Source organism: Psammomys obesus, unplaced genomic scaffold (genome assembly GCF_907164565.1).
Source record: "Psammomys obesus unplaced genomic scaffold, mPsaObe1.curated_primary_1811, whole genome shotgun sequence".
In the NCBI taxonomy this organism is placed as follows: domain Eukaryota; kingdom Metazoa; phylum Chordata; class Mammalia; order Rodentia; family Muridae; genus Psammomys; species Psammomys obesus.
The window spans coordinates 34,849-51,086 of NW_026596120.1; the positions used below are offsets into that span (position 1 = coordinate 34,849).

The window sequence follows — 16,238 nt, forward strand, 5'->3', positions numbered from 1 at the left end:
AAACTCTTTTCAAGGTACAGGTGTCCTCTCCCATACAGATGTATTCTATAGATTGACTACATGTGAAATGTTAAGGGTGTTGGAGAGGATCTGATGTGATCTGGGACATACAGATGGTGCAAAGGTCACCAGGCTATTAACCACCTCTGCTCCTGTTTGTAAAGTACATGTGACAGCTCCCAGAAAGGTGGATTCTGTTGACTGAGAAACAGTGCTCAAGATAAAGATCTAGGGAAGAGGACTGAGATAAACATTAATCTGGGATAGCCAGATTAATGTGACCTGGCCATTCCAAAAGTTCAGAGGTTGCCAGGCTATTAACTAAATCCATTCCCAGCCTTCTGAATGGAAAACAGGTTTTATAGGTCTCCCTTTGAAGAGAGAGACAAGCTTCTGTGTTTAACATGCATGGTTTCCCTAGTGTTTAGAGCACAAAGGGCTTCATACCTTCTACAGCTTACCCCCAGTGACACACTTTCTACAAGGTACGCCTCCTAATCCTAAATTGTCCACCAACTGGGAACAAAACATTCAAGCACATGAGCCTATGGTTCCATTCTCATTCAAACCACCATATTTCAATTACTAGTTTCCTTTTGTATCTTTCAGGAATATTTTAATTAGATAATAAAAGGTCTAGATTGATTTTCTGTGTCTCTTAACATTTTTTTTTTTTCATAATTTGTCTTTCCCCGCCCCACAACTTACTCTTAGGCTGTTTTCATTTTGCTCATTGCAGTTTCAATTTCCAATGATTATTTCTTTTGTCTCTTACTGATTCCTTTCCCCAGCGTGGATTAATGATTTATAGATTCAGTTATTGTTTTCAGTTTGTCTGAGAAAACTAATTAGAATTCAAAAAATTGTCCCCATCCTTTGAATTACCTTTTTTGCCCTAAATCATTTTTCCCTTCCATTTTTTATTTAAATTTTTTTATTATTATTATTTTATAGTTTGGCTTTTCAAAATGGTTGAAAAACATTTATTGGCCAAGCATATTCATGTCTTTTGGGAGTATTGGGCCTCAACTGAGGACCTTGTACGAGATAGTAAAGCTTCTACCATTGAAGAAAACCATTGACCTTTGTCTGTACATATTTATGAATACACATACATTAGCTACAATATTTCCTGTTTTGTAGACACTGTTTGGAATTCTGAGGGAAGAATGGATTCTGCCTCCCTCCTGTGCCCATGTTTTAGTGCTTTTTTGTCTATAAGTACTGTCTTATCCTCCTTGTATCTTACAGAAATAGTCAGATTTCTACTTTATTGTCTTCATCGCTACAATGGGTTTTCTTTCATCCCCTCTTCCTAACAGATAAGCACATAAATGGGCTTGAAGGAAGGAAGGCAAATGCATACGTGTAAAATTCTCAGGCTGAATTTTAGCCCTGTGCCTTACTGTTTATTCAGCTCTTGGTTTTCCACACTCTGTTTTAAAGAGGTTAAGAAAAGCACTTTCTCATGCAGAAGTGGTGTCAGAAGCCCCTGGCCTGCTCCAAATCTGGGTTTCACCTTTTCATTTGGTGTTCTTATGCCAAGCCTCCTAACAGCTTTACAGGGCTGACCTCCTACCTTAGCCTGGGTGTGAAATGCTTTGCTTAACCTCTTTCTTCCCTTTGTATTAAATGTAACTTGGCTTTCTTTATCTCTGTCTTTCTGTCAGTCATATTTGTAAGCTGCTTTTGCATTTATCCTTCTCTTCTTAGCTTGGAGGACAGGGGAGAGCAGAAAAGGAATGGACAAAAAAAGGGAGTAAAGGGCCAACTTCTGAGTCTGGGTAAGTTTCTAGGACTTAATGAGCAAAATTTAGCTCCCTCTGCTGATGAGCGGTTCTGCTATATGTGGATTCTTGCACGAAAGGCGCCTTACCCCCATTTTAACGCTGTGAGCACTCGGTTGAATGGAATAGTATTGGTAGAGCTAAGAGACTGTTCTCTGTGGGAGCTTGTGGACTGATTCTGAATCCTTCTTTTAGGACACATAAGCAGTGATTGACTCACGACTCACCTTATACAGACTGAAGTGTTGAGTGTCACTCTAAATTGAGTAAAGTCTCTACAGAGGTCAGGAAACCTAGGTCTTGGCTGGCCTTACATGGGTAAAATTGATGAGAGGACTGCCCAGTAACCCAAGGACGGGAAAATTTGTGAGATCCAAATTTCAAAGGGAACATAACACCAATATCCTTGAGTTAGCCTCTGATGTGTACTGGAAGCTGGGCTCACATCTGGGATTCTGAAGATAGATGGCTAATGTAAAAGCCATTCTTACAAACAAGAATAGGTATACCAGAGAGATAGAAGGATCGGGTATGCAAATATTGAGTCTTTGAAATAAAAGCCAAGTATCAGGTCTTAGCATTAACTCACTGCATCTCTTTACTTGGAAAAGGCTGCAACAAAAGGGAGAAATTGGTAAGAGGAGTTACTACTTTATGAAAAATACAGTCTTAAAAATTATAATTGCTGCGATTTCCCACTTAGGTGATTGCCCACGGTCAGTATCAAAATTCCAAAAGAATTTCCATCTTTCTGAGTATGCAAGATGAAATCGAGACAGAAGAGATCATCAAGGACATTTTCAAACAAGGCAAAATCTGCTTCATCCCTCGGTACCATTTCCAGAGCAATCACATGGACATGGTGAGATTAAAATCACCTGAAGAAATCTCTTTACTTCCCAAGACATCCTGGAATATTCACCAGCCTGCAGAGGAAGATGTTCGGGAGGAGGCCTTATCCACGGGTAAGACATCATTTCTCGCATCAAAACACTTAATTAGGTGCATCCTGTTTCACCTGATCGTAGAAGATAAGCATGGTCAGGGCTTGGCTAGTTTGGGAGAATTGATGTCTTTGCATGGTTTGATAATTTCTTTAAAAAAAAAAAATGTTCTTTTTTTTTTTTTTTTTTCCCTTTGTGTGTGTTTGTTAAGGCGGGGTCTCACCATATAGCTGAGGCTGGCTTCAGACTCTCAAACACCTGCCTCCCCAGTGCTGAACTCACGGGCATACACTGCCTCTCTGGTTTCTACCAGATACTTTCATCAATTTTGTATCAGCTCTGTTGTATGTCTAGGAAGATAGGGCCCATGTCCAAATGGACTCATCCTGTAACTGGGGAGACAGAAATTTCATACCAAAAAAGCATCTCAACTTATACTATACATCAAATATAAGTGTCAAATAAGATACTGAATATTGAAAACATGCAAGTCCATGGCTTGGCCTTGAAACTGTGCATCCGTAGCACTGGCTTATTCATCTTCATCCTCGGCTCTTTTTCCATGCCATGTTTGCAGCAGCGGTGGCTTTTGCTCCCATTAAACTTGCAACCCAAGTTGCAGTGGAAAAGCATATGATAGTCTAGCTTCTTTCAGTTGTGGTATGGGGCAGAGGCCCCTGCAGTTGTTTGTAGAAATGTCTGAGCAAGCAGGCTCGCTGTTTGTTACCTCTTAACATCACAGTCTCAGTGTGCACTTTTACTTGCATCAGCAGTTTGGAATGAGGCAAGTTCAACGCTAAAGCACAAATCAAGCTTCACAGTGTTTGAGGCGAGCTGATTGGAGCTCAGACTGTCTGCTGCAGCCCTTGCTGTCTACCCATCTTCCTAGTTTGCTTATGTTATCTCGGTTTAGAAAAGGACAAACCTGTGTATTCTCAGCTGCAGTTAACACGTTCTTAAGCAAACACTTCACATAAGGCATTCTTGGTTTAGCTTTACAACATAATAAGCCAGCTGTTAAGTGAAATAGGGGAGCTGTCTCTTCACTGAATTTATCCTTAACGTGAGACCCGATTAGACAGTTTGATTAGACAGAGTCTTCCCATTGAGAATTTATAATCTGATTCAACCTTAATCAACTTGACTTAAGCACACGGGATAATATTGGTACAGAAACTTAAGACTACCCAGAAGAGCCAGCTCTAAAGGTCCCTGGATGAGTGTCCTTCAGAGTCTGTCTTTGTTTTGACTCTCTTTGTCTGTGTAGGCTTTGTGTTCATTGTGGCCCTTGGCAGCTTGGACTTAGATATCTATCACCTTTATAGCTAGAAATCCCAGCAGAAAAGAGCAAGTCTGGTTCTCTAACAGTCTCAGTAAAATGCTGGTCCTAACTCTTATTTCCCCAAGGGTCATCCCCAAATTAATCACTATGACCAGACACAGAATTAGTTTATTGTCTCAGGCAGGGGTTGTACATGACCATTCCTGACTGGTTTCTCTGACTAGGGAGAAGGAACTATAGCTACCTCTTCAATCCTCCTCAACCACTAAGCTGGATTGTGGGGGTAAAGTGAGAGTGACATGTTCTAGAACAAAAGAGAATGGATATGACCCTGTCCGAAGTCAAGCTCCTCTATCCCATTAACCATTTCTGCAGTCCTATACAACAGGCTCTTGCATATAACTTTTAGTGGTCATTTTAACTGTCTGATTTTTTTTTTTTTTTTTAGAGACTTCTTAAGAATTTGTATCTGTGTGAGAATACCCAAGACACAGCTTAAATAGGTGACTGCAATGATTTTATAGTGCTCCACTGTAAGATATTATAGTACTTACAGGGGCACTGTCAAGGGCAAGGTCTGTGAATATACCCTTTAGGTATATTCAGGCCAGTACTTTCAGGAGGCTAGGATTTGTTCATTGAGAGTAATTCACATTCAGTTGTCTTATTTGCTTCTTTACTGGGACTACGTGATTTTAGTGAATACAATAGGCATGGATTTCATCAAGGTCTTTGACAAAGTCTTTATATTGTTTAATAAACACTTTATTATAGAGAACTTACAAATAAAAATATACCACAGTCATGATATCCTTGAGAATAAACCAAAGACATTTGAATTGTGTCAAAAAAATGAAAAAGTTTTATCTTGTTTGTTTGTTTGTTTGTTTGTTTGTTTTAGAGATGGGAGCTTACTATGTAGCCCAGGCTGGTCTTGAATTCACACTCCACATGCCTTAGCCTCCAAGGCTTATAGACCTACATAACCCTCTGGCTGGTAAGTGGTAAGTATTTCTTAAGCACTTAGTTCAGTGGTTCTCAACCTTCCTAATTCTGTGACCCTTTAATGCAGCTCCTCATGTTGTGGTGACCCCCAACCATAAAAATATTTTTGTTGGTACTTCATAGCTATAATTTTATTACCATTATGAATTGCAGTGTAAGTATATAATATGCAGGTTATTTGATATGAAACCCATGTGATAGGGTCATTCAAGCCCCAGTGGAGTGGCAATCCATACAATGAGAAGCACTGAATGTGTATGAGATACATGATGGGAGCCTGGTTCCCACAGTAGTGGAGTTAACTAGCTTGTTGTTCTCATAGAGGCGGGTTTTCTGCTAGCATGTCACAGGTCCTCTCTTTGAGCGGTCCCGTTTAGCTTTGTATTACACATCAAGATGTTCCACCATTCCCTATTTCCACGTTTGTAAGTTTATTTTTTTTGCTTTTTTAATTATATGTTTGTAGCTAGTGTGCGCCATAAAATTATCCTTGTCTCTCTTCTGTAACCATCCGATTATCGAATGTTACTGGATTTTTCTTGGCAGTGTAGTTGTATGCAGTGCACATGGGTGGTATGTGTATTGTGTGCACAGGTGCGTGTGTACCCATGTGGAAGAGTAGAAGCCAAAGAATGGTGCTGGGCGTCCTGCTCTGTCACTCTGCCTGATTGCTTTGACACAGACTCCATCACTGAGCCTGGAGTTAGGCTGCACCCACTAAGTACCAGCACATCCTCCTGTTTCTTCCACTTCATAATGCTGGGTTACAGACACAACCATACCTGGCTTTTTACATGGGATTTAAAATCAGGTCTTCGTACTTATGCAGCAAGCATTCCTAGCATTCAGACATTACTCCAGCCTCACTGTGTAAAATTTTTTTATCACCTGCAACTAATCCCAGCAATCTCTTATCTGCAGTTTTTGACTCTTTAGGTCTATTCTTCTAGAACAATTTATTTTTTTTATTTTTTTTCTTTCCATTTTTAATTTTAATTTGAATTAATTACATTTTATTCACTTTATATCCCCCAGTGGCCCTCTCCCTCCTCCCCTCCTGATCCCACCCTTTCTCCCCATTCTCCACACATGTCCCTCCCCCAGTCCACTGATAGGGGAGGTCCTCCTCTCCTTCCTTCTGATCCTGGTCTATCAGGTCTCATCAGGAGTAGCTGCACCATCTTCCTCTGTGGCCTGGTAAGGCTGCTCCCCTCTCAGAGTGAGGTGATCAAAGAGCAGGCCAATCAGTTCATGTCAGAGACAGTCCCTGTTCCCATTACTATGGAACCCACTTGGACACTGAACTGCCATGGGAAATATCTGTGCAGGGGTTCTAGTTTATCTCCATCAATGGTCTTTGGTTGGAATATCAGTCTCAGAAAAGACCACTGTTCACAGATATTTTTGGTTCTGTTGCTCTCCTTGTGGAGCTCCTGTCCTCTGCAGGTCTTCCCTACTTCTTTCATGAAATTTCATGAAACCTTTGGGCACTCTGCCCAAAGGTTGGCCATAAGTCTCAGCATCTGCTTTGATACTCTGCGGGGCAGAGCCTTTCAGAGGCCCTGTGTGGCAGGGTCCTGTACTATTCCCTATTTCCCCCTTTTTCTGATATTGATCCTCTTTGCCTTGCTATATGGAGTTTGAGCATTTAGCCACAGTCCTCCTTCTTGATTAGTTTCTTTAGGTATACAGATTTTAGTAGGTGTATCCTATATTATATGTCTAATATCCACTTATGAGTGAGTATATACCCTGTGTGCCTTTTTGCTTCTGGGATACCCCACTCAGGATGATCTTTTCCAGTTACCACCATTTCCCTGCAAATATCATGATTTCCTTGTTTTTTATTGCTGAGTAATATTCCATTGTGTAGATGTACCACAATTTCTGTATCCATTCCTCAGTTGAGGGGCATCTGGGTTGTTTCCAGGTTCTGGCTATTACAAATAAAGCTGCTACAAACATGGTTGAGCAAATGTCCTTATTGTGTACTTGAGCATCTTTTGGATATACGCCTAGGAGTGGTATAGCTGAATCTTGAGGAAGCGCCAGATTGATTTCCAAAGTGGTTGTACAAGTTTACATTCCCACCAGCAGTGGAGGAGGGTTCCCCTTTCTCCACAACCTCTCCAGCATATGTTGTCACTTGAGTTTTTGATCTTAGCCACTCTGATGGATGTAAGGTGAAGTCTCAGGGTCGTTTTGATTTGTGTTTCCCTGATGACTAAGGCTGTTGAGCATTTCTTTGTTTTCGGCCATTTGATATTCCTCTGTTGAGAATTCTCTGTTTAGCACTGTACCCCATTTTTTAATTGGATTATTTGATATGTTGCTGTTTAACTTCTTGAGTTCTTTATATATACTGGATATTAGCCCTCTGTCAGATATAGGGTTGGTGAAGATCCTTTCCCAATCTGTAGGCTGTCGTTTTGTTCTGATGACAGTGCCCTTTGCTTTACAGAAGCTTTTCAATTTCATGAGGTCCCGTTTATTGATTGTTGCTCTTAGAGCCTGTGCTGTTGGTCCTAGAACAAATTTTAAGCTGGTTCCTGATCATATTAATTTCTCTCAAATGCCTTTTTATGCAGCTTGCCCATCTGTTAGGTCTTTTCCTGCATGTTATTATAATCTCTTGTCTTTGGCTGACAGTTCTTCCTGCTGATCTATTGTGGCCAAAAGCAGGGACTTTGGATACCTCCAAAGTCCAGGCCACTGTTAGAGCCAGTCTTTACCCCTGCCCCCTGCTCCTCCCCTGTGTGGCTCCTCTTTTTCTCCCACAGAGCTTTGCTGAAGGACAGAATTTCTTTCTTTTTGTTTTTTAATATCATTTTTATTTATTGCAATTTATTCACTTTGTATCCCAGCTGTAGCTCCCTCCCTCATCCCTTCCCAATCCCACAGTCCCTCCCTCCCTCCTTCCCTCCCTCCCTCCCTCCCTCATCTCTTCCCATGCCCCTTTCCCAGGCAACTGATAGTGGAGGACCTCCTCCACTTCCATCTGACCCTAGCCTATCAGGTCTGATCAGTACTGGCTGCATTGTCTTCCTCTGTGGCCTGGTAAGGCTGCCCCTGCCCCCACTTTGGTGATCAAAGAGCCAGCCAATGAGTTCATGTCAGGGATAGCCCCTGTTTCCCTTATTAGGGACCCCATTTGTAGACTGAGCTGCCACAGGCTACATCTGGGCAGGGGTTCTAGCTTATCTTCATGAATGGTCCTTGGTTGGAGTATCAGAAAAGACCCCTGGGTCCAGATTGTTTTGGTTCTCTTGTTTTCCTTGTGGAGCTCCAGACCCTTCCAGGTCTTTCTATCCCTCCCTTCTTTCATAAGAGTCCCTGCACTCTGCCCAAAGTTTGGCTATGATTCTCAGCATCCACTTTAATACCCTGCTGGGTAGAGTCTTTAGGTGGCCCTCTGTGTTAGGCTCCTGTCTTATTGAAGGACAGCATTTTTAACAGTTGACAATGAGAGATTCAGGCCATCCATCCCCAGTTCCTTCATTAAAGAGACAAGCAATAATGAAAAGCAGAAGAAAAAAAAAATTCCTCCTCTGAATGGCACAAGGCTTTAGCCTTTCTTTCCTTGTAACATGATATTTCTAGGGAACTTCCAATTCCCTGGGATTGAGCATTTTAGTAGTCTGACAGCCACAGGGATGACCACAACTATCTCTCTTTAGAGTATCTTCACTCCTGCCAGATGGTTACAGTTTGTTTGTGATCCATCATGGTTCTTTCTTTGTCCTAGGGCACACTGATGTAGTTGCTAGACCCCATATCAGATGAAGATAATACACCTGTCATATCTCCTCTTTTGTAGGGCAGACAAATGTGCTAATTGTTAGACTGAAAGCCTGGGATGGCCTCTAGGCCTGGGGCTAGGCCAGACTGTCACAGCTACAGCATTCTCAGCCAGCTTGTGGGAACTGAGGGCCTCTGCTGCTCAGATGACTGTCATATGTCAGGAGAAGTTTTGGTTTTGGTACAGTTTTGACTAGGCAGAGATGTAGGCTGCTAAAGTCCCACTTGTTTTTTTGTTTCAGTGTGGTTCGTCGCAGCTCTTCTCTTACAGGAAGTGTGTTTGCAAACCTTTAACCACATCTCCATTGTGCAACAGAAATGTCACTCATTGATTTTATTTAAACGTTTGAAATTGATTGTCTTAGCTAAAAGTAAATCAAATCAGTTGTTTTCACATGTGCTTTTGCACACTTATCTGTTGTGATGGCTTCCTTTGCTGGACCATAGAGAAAATTTCCTTTAGGTTTAGGCATTCCAGAGAGCAGAACAAATCCTTACTGTCCTTGTACATTCTCCCCATATCACAGTGAGTTAACTGTACCCCAGAAAGGTTAAGTGACTTTGTAGAGGACACACAAGCAGTTAACGAGAGTGGCAGGGCATTCAATTATCTAGTTTTCCACTCTAGTGCCCCCCCCCTTTGCAGTGAGGTCTCATGTAGCACAAGCTGGCCTCACGCTCACTATGTAGCTGAGGATGACTTTGAATTTGTGCTCCTCCTGCCTCTACTGTGCAGATACTTGGATTACAGGCATCTGCTATCATGCCCAGTTTATGCAGTGCTGGAAATGGAACTGGGGAATCTTGTGTACTAGGCAAGCACTTTACTAAGAGTTATACCCCAGCCCACTCCCAGCCCCTCTCAGTGCCCCTTGAACCACTATTTTTCCAAGATATTGTTCATTGAGATTGCTAGTCTGCCTGCAGTTTCCTTGTCTCTGATGCTGTTCCATTAGAACCATTATTCATGGGACAGGTACCCCTGGTGATTATATTTCATGGGTCAATGGGACACTGCCATACCTCCCGCCCCAAGGAACAACTTGTCCAGAGTCCCATGTATCTAAGTCCATACTGCTCACAAATTAAGCTCTTTCTGTAGTCGTTTTGTTCTCAGCTAAGCACAGGGAAGCCAGCTTTGGCTTTTAATTTGAGTGGTAAGTGCACTCATGATAGGTTTCCCTGGATCTGTTCGAGAACATTCTATTTTATCTTCTGTAGCAGTGACTATAGAATCCATACCATTTTCCCAAGTGGTAATTTACTTCTGGTTAACTCCCAGTGCATCAAGATTAAAAGATCCTTCCTTTAGAGACTGTGGCCAGTCCTGCCAAGATGAGTTACCCTGTTGAATGTATTCAGGCACAGTGGTTTAATGATTGTGCTCTTGAAAGCTTGTTTTCGTTGTTAACACTTGTGACTTGTTAAAGAACCAAGCCAGGTGATTTAGAAATCTCTCTGTAGAATCTGAAGATGTTATAGTGTTTTCCCTATTTCTTTCTTATTATCTGTGACTGAGACACTAAAATACCTATTAGGTTTAGGTTACTGTATACATCCAATTCATAGAAGCCCCAGAATTTTAAGAAGGTTGAATTAGAAGCAAATCCATTAATAAATTAGTTATAATATATTGTAGTATTTTTTCAAGGAAATTGAGTTAGAAATTTTTCTTTATTGGAAAACCAAGGGAAAAGGTGATTTTTAAGTAGACCTTGTCAGTAAATGAAAGTCTGCCTTCATCTCTGATGCCCTCAACAAACACTGAATTCTTTCCTGATAGCCTACTCACTATCTATCTTGTTTTAAATATTCCTGCGAATGTGACCTTACCTCAACCACTTAACATTACTCTGCCACATGAAAGTTGTTTTCATCACAACAAATAAGTCCAGATTCTATGGCAAGAAAGAAGAAAAGAGGTGTTTAATATATTTGTCCCCTTCTGTTTTGGGAAGGATTTCTGCCTTTGTTCATCTGCTTTCCTTAACTGGATGTCACTTTCTTTCCCCGACTGCTGGAGCCTTTTACCTTTCTTCTGGGGAAGCAGGAAATAGAGTCTACTCTAGTCTTAAGCTTACCATATTGCCCAGGCTGTCCTTGTGCTTACAGTCCTGCCACATCAGCTTCCATGGTGCTGGGACTGCAGCTGTGAACCATCTGGCTAGCTTCTGCTGGAATCCTCACCATCATTATGGCTTAGATACAGTGCTTCCTCCTTCAGAAAACTCCTTAATTACATTAAAAGCTACCTTTGCCTTTTACCTAGTATCATAACACTTTGCTATGCTTTGTGTTACATCTCATGTATGTTAAAGACTTTTTTCTTTAACACAGAGACTAGTAGCCAATCACTTCTGTGCCTCATGGTTCATGTTAGACAGGTGGTGGTGTGGACACGCAAATATGTTTTCAAAATGAGGTATGCAAACTAGATTTTCAAGGCGGTTTCTTAGATGAGATGCACACTTCTCTGAAAGTCCAGCAGATGTCAGTGTTCCACAGATGCATTAGTCTAACGTTTGTCCAAGGTCCCTATGTTTATATGGCCCTTAGTCATTTAATAGCACAGTGGGGATGATTGAAGTGGGGCGACAACTGGAGCCCATCTAAGCACCTTTTTTTTTTTTTTTTTTTTTTACCTATTGGTAAGAGAATGGGCCTCTGTGGGAAACGATTCATCAAAGTCACACAGAGAGCAGTCAAGTTCTCTAAGCTAAGTGCTTTTGTTTCTAAGACTTCATTTCCAGAGTCCGATTAAAAGTAGGTACCGAAATCATGGAGAACGAAAATGTATATGCCTCACCTTGGAGGGAAAAAGAGGCAAATGTTTTCCCATTTGTTTGGGCATACAGACAGCAGTTTAGTCATGATGAATAAGATGCTAGCTTCTTCAACTGTATAATTAGGTGGAACTATCTGAAAACAGCTGGTTGAATATGAAGTCACTACTGGGTGTGAAAATGACTCTTGAAAACCATTCTGTGTTTCATCTGACTCGTGTGACACCCACATCGGTACTTATCTAATACCAGTAGAAAAATTCCCATATTCTCTCTGAACATAGCCTTATCCATTGCACTGGAGCAACATAATACAAACTATTTAGTTCTACCTATGTTGAAAAATACCATCAAATAATCTATTATCTTTAAATAAGTACATGGAGTAATAGACAACTGTGTTCTTTTTCTTCTACATTATGGCCAGAGACAAACCAGGAAAAATAACAGTTATGCTTAGACAAAGTCATAGAGAGGATAATATCTATTTTAAAAAATACCTCATCTTTTACTAGCCCACTCCATCTTTTCAGAACATGTAAAGAAATATAAGACGTGATTGCTAGGCTCTGGAAGGTTCTCTCTCGTTATGTGATGAGCCTCTGCTGATACCCAAGTTCCCTGCAGGGGAGCTCCTTTAAGCTTCTGCTTCTAAAGTCTTAAGAGACCTTTAAAGGAGTCAGTTGTCTGGTTGGATACATGAAGCTACAAGTTACTGGGGTCTGTTTACAAACCGGTAATCAGCCAGTGAGTACCGTCTCTCAAGCCTGTCCAGGGAATGCAGGAATGCTGTGTAGTTTAACAGTACATTTTCATAAAGAATGAGTTTGCTTATGTGAGACTATGTTAATGTAGTGTTTTTACACGCCAGGAAAGATTTTAGTTTTTCTGTAGTCCCAAAGATGCTTTACACTGCCTTCTCCACCTTGTAGTAGAGTTTATTTTCCTTGGAGATTCTGTTTGGCCTCCCTTACCCAGTGATGTTCCCCTGGTAGGATGCCTAGGGTTTCATTGGTTCTGCCTGTGAAATTTAATGGGGTTCTTTGGGGTTCTTTCCTAGCCACTGGAGGCACTTTTCAGCATGGTCCATATGTATGCCCCTCCTGCCTTGTTTTCCAGAATCAGCCGTCACTGTCCCCAATCACATGACAGCCTCCTCAAATCTATGCTTTTTCTTATTTTGATGTCACAGGCCGTTGCTTTCCCTCTTCCCGGTCATCGAAAGTTCTATCCTTCCAGCACCCACGTCTTATATCACTTTCCGGGACTTAACCCCTTTGCCAGTGGGGTAGAGTTGTCTCCTTTCTGTTTATTGCCTTGGCACTTACATAACTCTATCCCTAGTACGGTTTAGATGTTTCCTTACACTCAACTTCTTGGGTGTGTTTTCAGTTGTTAGTACTTGTTGGTACATACCTGTCCCATGTTCTTTGTAGTTCCTTGGGTGGGGTTAACATTATATTTACCAAGTTATTGAAAATAACTATTTATTGGCTTGATTGCATTGAATTTCTGATAAAACATAAAGCTTTGGAAAAAAAAAAACTTTTTTTCTGCTTACCCTTTCTTGTCAAGCCGGTTTTAGCATGCATTAAGAGTTCAAGATGAAGCTTTTTACTCAGCAGAAAAAGGTGTGTTGAAGCAGATAACCAGGCTAGCTGGAGAAAAAGCACTGGAATTCATGGGAAAGGATGTTATATAGAGCAAGGCGATACTGTGTCAAAGCACTGACTTACTTCATCTTAGGTTTACAGCAGTGGATTTTGTTCTGGTGGCACACGGCTCATGACAGGTGAGCTCTGAGACCTCCTTTACATGTAAGAGGAAAGCAAGCAAAAGAAATATAATGTGAGTTTAGTTACATTTGCTGAACCGCAGAGATATTTGCTGAATCACAGAGACTGCCAGACTTTCAAGTATGTGCTAAACATTTGGGTAAAACAAGTGATAGAAGCCAGCGAGCAGTTTCCATTTTGCTAAACTCTTGAGGCTGAGGAAATGGGCAGCACTGTAACTGAGTAGGTTCATTTGTAGATGATAAAAATAAGCTCATCATACACAAAGTAAGATAAACAGCAAGCTCCAAAGGCACCATTAATTACCCTGCACCTTGGGAAGACACTCTTCATTACTCTAGAGCAATGTTTCTCAACCTTCCTAGTGCTGTGACCCTTTAATATAGTACCTTATGCTGTGATTACCCCAGCCATAAAACTATATTGCTCCTATTTTCTGACTGTAATTTTGCTATTGTTATGAATTATAATCTAACTCTCTGTGTTTTCCAATGATTTTAGGTGACCCCTGTAAAAAGATCTTCTAACCTGTGGGCCACAACCCACAGGATGAGAACCACGCTCTAAAGTAAGCCACATTTTAATCAGTTCATTAATGATGCTGGTGGCTTCACACATGCCAGGGAACCACACTCCCAGCCAGACCCTGAGCCCTTCTCTTTCTTCTGCCACCTCTCCTATCGTAGTTGTTTCTCTTTATTATTGTAAAGAAGGATGTAGTATAAAATCCACTGAAATACCAAGTTCAGCAATGTAAGGCTTCTGTTGTTGTGCAACAGGTCTCTTAGAATTTCCATTTGGGGACCTGAAACTGCCCACTGACTGATGCCCACTCTCCCACTCCAGTCATGAGTCAACCATGGTTTTTCTGTTTCTGTGACTTTGACTGCTTTAGACTATGAACACACGGGGCTGTACGGTACTTGTCTTTCGGTAGTTCTCCTATTTGTTTCTTGATTGTGTCACACAGAAAAAGTTATTCTTAAAGTTGTAAGAATCATTAGCTTAGATTCTAAGTACATCTGAAAAACAGAAGAGTTTCTACCTTCTGTGTGTGTGTGTGTGTGTGTGTGTGTGTGTGTGTGTGTGTGTGTGTTTTGTTTTTTAGAAAATCACATAGACAAAGGTTACTTGGGTTAGAGAAAAAGCATGGGAAAATCTTTTACTTCTTCCCACTTTTATTGTCCTGTTTGTGCCATCTGACTATAAATGGCAGCAAATCTCTCCCAAACTTAGTGCCAAAATAACACTTAGGAATGCCATTTGGGTTAAGATAATACTACTTCTGTACATTATTTTTAATCTCTCCCTTCCATAATATTTATCGTAGTCAGTATCCTCTAAGATAGTGTGAACTGAAGAACTGATTATCTCTGCCCTTACGCCCTAAGGGAGATGCCGAAAACAAGGGCTGACAGCCTTCTGTGAGAAGGAGCAGATAGTAATCATCTGGGGTTTAGTGGCTGGTACTGCATCCGTTTCACGGACTGACTCTTCCATTTTATCAGCAAAGTAAAGCATGGCTAGGTTCCAGTGAAACTTTATAGCCACATTTGGCTGTGGGTTGCAAACCCATGAAGCTAAAGAATTGGGGGCTGGGGAGGTGGCTCAGTGGTTAGGAATGCTTGCTGCATAAGCATAAGGACATGAGTTCAAACACCCAGCACCCAAGCACAAAGCCAGGCCTGCCATCCCTGTGCTGTGGGAATGTGGAGACCTGAGGATCCCTGGAGCCTGACTCTGCTTCAAGGGAACAAAGCTGAGAGTGATAGAACATTAGATGCCCTCCTCTGGCCTCCATGTGCCTATATGGGTGCATGTCTGCACATACACACACATACCCAAACACACATACACAGGCATGCTGTGACTGTACATTTCTACACATACACACACATACAAACATACATACACACATGCATGATGTGAGTATATTGATATTTTTCTACACACAGTCAGTGTGACTGTATTGATGCACATCTACACACAAACACATACACACACAAACACACATACCTGTACCACACCCACATGGAATTGGTTAATCTCTTCCCATGTTGGTTCTTGGCACCTAATCTGTTATCTTTCATATATAGTTAAAATTGTTGTTTACAGGGATAGCAATGATGGTCATAGTGTGTAATGAAATACTGTCAGGTTTTTGTTACCTATTGTATTAATATTTGACACATATATTCTAGATAAAGTGTCAGTCAAGATATAATTAAAAAATTAAAGTGCTTAAGAAAAATAACATGTTTTGAAGTATGTCTCTCTGTGAAGACGAGAAACACTTTAGAGTATGCCTACATACGTACACTTACTAAAAGGAAAATAGCTGTGCTCTGTTTTTGTGTTAATGTTTCCTGGGAAGGTGTGAAAAAGCACCTGTGTACCCCGGATGCAGCACTAACAACAACTAAAGTGAGGAATCCACCCTAGGCCAACATGGTAAGCCAATGGATATGTTTATTGTGCATGTTTATAGGTCGTAGGTGAGGGGTTGCCGACGGGAGAGTGGCTGGTCCCCAAGTGGCTGCACCACTGCAAAGCCCCACTCCATCATGGCTGATGATCTTGTCAGAACGCTATCATGGAGTCTCACTGTTAGTTAATCTACCCCTTTATATATCCTGTAGTATCTCCTAAGAGCACTCACACTGTGGGAAGGAGTAAGGTTCCTCCTTCACCTCCTTCTCTTGGCTTGTCCATAGCTCCATTACCATTACCATAGACCGAGCTTTCATTGTATTTTTATTCTTTGTTACTGTGGCTATGGGCCAGAATCATCTCTACTCTCTATTCTGTTATAGCAGCTCTGGGACAGTTATTTTATGTTCAAA

At 41.2% G+C, this 16,238-nt stretch overlaps 1 protein-coding gene across 3 annotated transcripts in view; it reads left to right on the plus strand.

Annotated features, from left to right (window-relative positions):
- Positions 1 to 16,238, plus strand: part of Mthfs (methenyltetrahydrofolate synthetase) — a 28,595-nt gene that overhangs the window by 1,723 nt on the left and 10,634 nt on the right. For 2 of the 3 annotated variants that reach the window (XM_055629717.1, XM_055629719.1), the window contains exon 2: positions 2,491 to 2,752. In XM_055629717.1, the coding sequence (XP_055485692.1) occupies positions 2,491 to 2,752 (262 nt within the window). Of the gene's footprint in view, positions 1 to 1,713; positions 1,785 to 2,490; positions 2,753 to 16,238 lie in introns of all 3 variants that reach the window. The other variant, XM_055629718.1, reaches the window with a different exon arrangement.